This window comes from Tarenaya hassleriana, unplaced genomic scaffold (genome assembly GCF_000463585.1).
Source record: "Tarenaya hassleriana unplaced genomic scaffold, ASM46358v1 Cleome105, whole genome shotgun sequence".
In the NCBI taxonomy this organism is placed as follows: Eukaryota; Viridiplantae; Streptophyta; class Magnoliopsida; order Brassicales; family Cleomaceae; genus Tarenaya; species Tarenaya hassleriana.
The window spans coordinates 72,380-78,637 of record NW_010960741.1 but is presented as its reverse complement, the minus strand read 5'-3'; the positions used below and the strand labels follow the sequence as shown (position 1 = coordinate 78,637).

The following is a 6,258-nucleotide window of genomic DNA, read 5'->3' as shown; positions in this document are numbered from 1 at the left end:
AGCTACAAGAACAGTTTGGGTTATATTCGTTTATTATTTTCCTTCAAAAATTTTAAGTTTTAGTAAACCTATATTTTTATGTGAGATTTGATTCAATTCAATATCCACTCATATTCGATTTTTACTCAAAATTTTCAAAAGATAATTTCAGTTTTTTGTTTATTTTTATATTGGATTCCAATTCCTTTTTTCCAATTTTAGAAAGATTGTATCCATCTACTTTATATCCGATTCGATTTTCAAAAGATAATTTCAGTTTTTTGAGCTTCTAGAAAAATGCTGTCAATAAGCCCATATATATGGGCCTTTTGGGAATTGGCCCACCAATGTTTTTAAAAATCTTTCATGTTTTTAATTTCATTTTCGTCTGTGGATAATCAGGATTGGATATGAGAAGCACACGTAGCAGAACCGCGAGCAAGAACTTGAGCCTATGGCTTCCGTTTAATCATCCTCCAACTACGGAAATCGTCGACGAAGACCCTTCCTTTAAATTCTACCATCTTCTGTTTCGATTTATCATTTCTTGTTTCCGTCAGATTCCATACTCGAATCCTTGTTACACCCCCGATATATCCTCCCTGATTCTTCGGTGAAGGAGGCGAAAGAGGAGCTCTCATGGCGGCCACCGCTTCGAACTCGTTGTTGCTCTCCTCGAATTTCCTCGGAACCCATATCATAATTTCGGCTCCAACCCCGACGAAACACTCCTTCCCTCTCCAGTTCTTCTCCCGGAGAAGATACCAGATCACTCGATCTGCTTTGGGAAGGAAACCCAATTCATCCGATGCAAAACCCATGAAATCGCTCTCCTCCCAAGCCGCGTTAGCCGCGTTGCTGTTCTCTTCGGTGTCTCCGCGGGCGTCGGCTCTTGACGAGCCAGCAACGGTGTCTCCGCCGCCGATGGTAGTCGAAGCTCAGGCCGCGAAGCCGTCGCCAACGGCATCGTCGTTCGGACAAAACTTGGTGATGACAGCACCGAAGCCGCAGGCCCAGTCAGACCTTCCCGATGGCTCGCAATGGCGATACAGTGAGTTCCTGAACGCAGTGAAGAAAGGTAAAGTGGAGAGAGTGAGATTCAGCAAAGACGGCTCAGCCCTTCAGCTCACCGCCGTCGATGGACGTCGCGCCAACGTCACCGTCCCCAACGACCCCGATCTCATCGACATCTTGGCCATGAACGGAGTCGATATATCGGTGTCGGAGGGAGAATCCGGAAACGGGTTGTTCAACTTCATCGGAAACTTGCTTTTTCCGATCTTGGCTTTCGCCGGGTTGTTCTTCCTCTTCCGGAGATCTCAGGGAGGTCCCGGAGGTCCTGGGGGACTAGGGGGTCCAATGGATTTCGGACGATCGAAGTCGAAGTTCCAAGAAGTGCCGGAGACAGGAGTGTCATTCGCCGATGTTGCCGGAGCCGATCAAGCGAAGCTAGAGTTGCAAGAAGTGGTTGATTTCTTGAAGAACCCTGATAAGTACACGGCGTTAGGAGCTAAGATTCCCAAAGGGTGTTTGCTCGTGGGACCTCCGGGGACTGGGAAAACCCTATTGGCTCGAGCAGTGGCAGGGGAAGCGGGAGTGCCCTTCTTCTCCTGCGCGGCTTCGGAGTTTGTGGAGCTTTTCGTGGGTGTTGGTGCGTCTAGGGTTAGGGATTTGTTTGAGAAGGCGAAATCGAAAGCGCCATGCATTGTGTTCATTGATGAGATTGATGCTGTGGGGAGGCAGAGAGGAGCTGGACTTGGTGGAGGGAATGATGAGAGAGAGCAGACGATTAATCAGTTGTTGACGGAGATGGACGGATTCTCGGGGAACTCCGGTGTGATCGTGTTGGCCGCTACTAATAGACCTGACGTTCTTGATGCTGCGTTGCTTAGGCCGGGGAGGTTTGATAGGCAGGTCACTGTGGACAGGCCTGATGTTGCAGGCCGGGTCAGGATCCTTCAGGTTGTTAAATCCATTGGTTTTTGGTAGTTTAGATTCAATCAGGTGATATATAGTGTCAAATCCTGAGTAATGCGTAAAAAATTCTCGGGTATGGTTGGTTCTTGCAGGTGCATTCTAGAGGGAAGGCGCTTGCGAAAGATGTGGACTTTGACAAGATTGCGAGGAGAACACCTGGTTTTACGGGTGCTGATTTGCAGAACCTGATGAATGAAGCGGCCATTCTTGCGGCTAGACGTGACCTTAAGGAGATAAGTAAGGACGAAATATCTGATGCTCTCGAGAGGATCATCGCTGGACCTGAGAAAAAGAATGCAGTCGTATCTGATGAGAAGAAGAAACTAGTTGCCTACCACGGTTACAACACTAATCTAATATTAAAGCTTTTTCTCTAGGTTAGGTGGTAGAAGCTTGGTTTCATGTCTGTGGATTTGAATTTGCAGAGGCTGGACACGCTCTAGTAGGTGCATTAATGCCGGAGTATGATCCTGTGGCCAAGATATCCATCATTCCTCGTGGCCAGGCCGGTGGGCTCACCTTTTTTGCGCCGAGCGAAGAGAGACTCGAGTCTGGATTGTACAGCAGGAGCTACCTCGAGAACCAGATGTCTGTTGCACTTGGTGGAAGGTCGGATACTGCTAACTGAGTGATGCACAAAAAACCTAGTTCTGATATTACAAACACGAGGGTTCATCAATGGCTCCGTGTGTTGTTGCAGGATTGCAGAGGAGGTTATCTTTGGTGAGGACAATGTGACAACAGGAGCATCAAACGACTTTATGCAAGTCTCTCGGGTGGCACGTCAGATGGTCGAGAGATTCGGGTTCAGCAAAAAGATTGGCCAAGTTGCCATTGGCGGCTCGGGTGGAAACCCCTTCTTGGGTCAACAAGTAACTAAAAAACTTGATTCTTACTGTTTGACTGGTGAGATCAGAGGTTGCACTGGCGCATAACCGTGGTATCGTTCTTTTTCTATCAGATGTCTTCACAGAAGGATTACTCGATGGCAACTGCGGATGTGGTGGATGCCGAGGTACGTGAACTAGTGGAGAGAGCGTACGCAAGGGCCAAGCAGATCATTACAACTCACATCGACATCCTCCACAAGCTTGCTCAGCTTCTCATAGAGAAAGAAACCGTCGATGGAGAGGAGTTCATGAGTCTCTTCATCGATGGAAAAGCCGAGTTGTTCGTTTCTTGATTCTAGCTAACCCAGAAATCTGCAGTGCCAAGGCTTGTAATACGGTTAGCTTCATGTGCACTGATATACTCACGTCGATATAGGTGTAATATTCATTTTATTTTTGACAAATACAAGACGAAGACTTCCTTAATGTCTGTGAATTATCTGATGTTCGAGCTTGAGTAAGGTTTCTTTAGCTTATAAGCCTCTTGTCTTCGAGGTCAGAGGCCCCGTTCAGCATGTGTTCCGAGTCCTCGAGCATGTTCCAGTTTGGCTAGAGCCACGACTTGCAGGTAGAACGCGGTTGGCCAGTCGGGATAGATACACTGTGTTTGCATCGCATCTCGTAATGCAGCGCCTCGTTCGTCACAAAATAGACGGCACAAGCATCTTCGGGCATAAACAGTTGGAGAAAGCATGATTCGTGTCTCTATGAACTGTGAAAAACCCGATTTTATGAGATGATGACTGTCATCTATTGACAACGTCCATAATAGGACGTACCTTCTCTATAGCAGGTTTGAAGTCTCCGGTTCGGAGAGCTGAGTCGCCTCGCTGTCTGGTGTCCCACATCTTTTATTTGTTGAGCCCACTGTTGGAAAGAGAGCTGATGAACAAGGCAATGATCCGTCAACACAGAGAATATTCGTAAACCGGTTTCAGGGTGCTCCGGTTATTGCCTCGCATGTTCCCTCATCATCTGTATATTCAGTTGTTTCGAGAATCTGGAGAAGGGCAGTGAGGTCCATGCGTGAACAGGCTTCGTATATTGAAGAATTTGAACGTTTTGAAGAAAAACGGTGCCAGAGGTAAGACATCCCCCTATTGCCATCTCGGTTTGGTATATCGGTCGAGATCGAATCTCTCCCATTGACACAGGCCTAAACATAGCTCACAACAACGGATTTACATGAAATACGTATACGAATTGCTGTGAGATCTATGTTATCGGATATAGAAACCCATCTTAAAAGGCAAAACAGACGTGTATGTACTAACAAGAACATGGCCCATGCAAATAATGTGTAGCTGTTTTTTTTTTTGTTGTTGTGAAAGGACAGTATCAGAGTAGGAATTTGTAAGCACTGGGTGTGAAGATGGCTTATATCCTGTTTGTGTTGAATGGGGGTGGCTATAGAAACGATATCTTTGTTGAAATAGAAACAAAATATGGAGATTTGATATGATTGATAATAATTAAAGGCAAAATATATATCGTGATAATTATATTTTGCCTTTAATTATTATCAATCATATCAAATCTCCATATTTTGTTTCTATTTCAACAATCTTGATGTCTGGTCGGTCCCGGGGTTCATTTGGAAGCAAGATCAAACCAGAAGCAGCTTCTTCCTGCGGATACTTTGCTTCTAGATCAAGACAAGTATGTTTTGCTTTTGAATCGAATCAAGAGCCTACAAAATGGATCTGCTGGTTCTAAACATGCGAGTATCGATCAAATGCCGAACGATCTATTCGACATGACCTGGAGGGATGTGTTTCGCACTGAGAAGGTCCCAAAACTAAAGATGACACTTTCTGGGAGTAAAGTCCCCACAAGTTAAATAACCATCATTTGCCAAAACAAATGGAGATGGATGCACTTTCATTGTTCACATGAAAGCAAGAATTACGCTCTCTGGAAATGCAAGTAAAAATGATCGACAAAACGCCAAGATAAAGGAAGAACACCGGAAGATAAACTTTACCATTTTTAAGAAATTCATTTGGTGTGTATAGGCAAGATTTGAGCTGAAATATCACCCATCTTTGTTGTTTTCGATCAACCCATAACCTCAAAGCCGGGGATTACCATGCTTGCCAAAAACCAACAAAAAGCGAACAGTTTACTCCTAGATTAGAACTTTGCACCAGATCTGTAGTTTCTCCCTCTAGTTCTCTAAATCGATAGAAGAAATCACACTCTATTCAACAACAAAGGAAAGAACTGTTGGATCTGGGTTTATTTGATAGAATCAAAACATGTCTAGCCCGTGAGAAGTCCGATTCGTGGAATCCGTATGGATTTAAGCATCATGACTGGTGAAAAGGTTTCATCATAGTCTATACCATGAATTTGCCGACACCCTTTCGCGACGAGTCGTGCCTTGTAGGTATACACGTGCCATCCATGTTGGTTTTCTTCTTGAAAACCGACTTACATCCAATGGTCTTAATACCATCGAATGAGTCTACCAAAGTCCATACTTTGTTGTCGTTCATGGATTGCATCTCAGACTAGGGGTGGGCATCCGGTTCGGGTTAATCGGGTTCGGGTAAAACCGAACCGATTAATCGGGTTTCGGATCGGTTCGGGTTTTGATTAAATATCCGATCGGTTAGTATATCTCCACACCCGATCGGATCGGTTCGGTTCGGGTAAATAACCGATCGGGTTCGGTTATCCAATTAAACCGAAATAAATTAAAATTTGTGATAATTAATTAGGGTTAGGGTCTTTAATCTGTTGTCTCCTTCGACTGAATCGAGTCTCGAGCTCGACTTCTCCTCTGCAACCTCCCTGTCCCTGTGTTGAGTTTCTGCTCCGGCCAGCTCCGGCCAGCGCCGCCAAGCTCCTCCGTTGCGAGACCCTCTGCTTCCTTGTTTCCAGTGTCTGTTCAAACGCGGGCCGAGATTCTCCATCGAAGTCGAGGCCTGAGCTTGTCTTCTTCGTCGAGCTGAGTCGTCGAGGCTTGGGCTTCTCTCCGTCGAGCTGAGTCTTCGTTTCTCCTCGCCGACGAGGTCTGAGTTTCTCTTTTCCGCTAAAGTCTGGGATTCTCCTGTCCGTCGAGCACTGAACCTCTGTTTTGCGTTGTCGGTAGCTTCTTCGTCTGAGGTTCGTTGTTTTTCTCTCTGCTTCGTGACTAGTTCTAGGCTGTAGCATCACCTTCTTCTCCTGCTCTTTTCTTCTTTTTCTCTGTGGTTCCAGGTTCGTGTGAGCTTCGGGTTCAACCTTCTTCCACCTCTCTTAGCTTCGTCTTCTCTCTGGTTCGTGACTTCGTGTGAGCTTTGTGTGACTGATTTTATCTCTGATTCGTGTGAGCTTCTGCCTGAGTCCTCTCTTGGTCTGCTTTCTGGTTCCTGTCTATGTTGTCTGTTTAGTATGAGGTTTGTCTGTGTTAATATGTTGTTTGTTT

General features: G+C 45.6%; 1 protein-coding gene and 1 pseudogene across 1 annotated transcript; one reads left to right on the top strand and one right to left on the bottom strand.

Annotated features, from left to right (window-relative positions):
- Positions 1–398: 398 nt before the first annotated feature.
- LOC104804990 (ATP-dependent zinc metalloprotease FTSH, chloroplastic) lies at positions 399–3,272 on the top strand. Its single transcript, XM_010529380.2, has 5 exons — positions 399–1,941; positions 2,049–2,295; positions 2,382–2,565; positions 2,657–2,828; positions 2,918–3,272. Exons 1-5 carry the CDS (start codon positions 619–621, stop codon positions 3,137–3,139), a joined length of 2,148 nt encoding a protein of 715 aa, XP_010527682.1. The 5' UTR covers positions 399–618; the 3' UTR covers positions 3,140–3,272.
- Positions 3,273–3,306: 34 nt separating this feature from the next.
- LOC109116318 lies at positions 3,307–5,764 on the bottom strand (annotated as a pseudogene).
- Positions 5,765–6,258: the final 494 nt, after the last annotated feature.

Excerpts from the sequence above, each read along its gene's own strand:
- LOC104804990 (XM_010529380.2), top strand. The coding sequence starts at position 619 with ATGGCGGCCACCGCTTCGAACTCGTTGTTGCTCTCCTCGAATTTCCTC. Across the intron at positions 1,942-2,048 it reads GCCGGGTCAGGATCCTTCAG|GTGCATTCTAGAGGGAAGGC; the intron begins GTTGTTAAATCC and ends TGGTTCTTGCAG. Across the intron at positions 2,829-2,917 it reads ACCCCTTCTTGGGTCAACAA|ATGTCTTCACAGAAGGATTA; the intron begins GTAACTAAAAAA and ends TTTTTCTATCAG.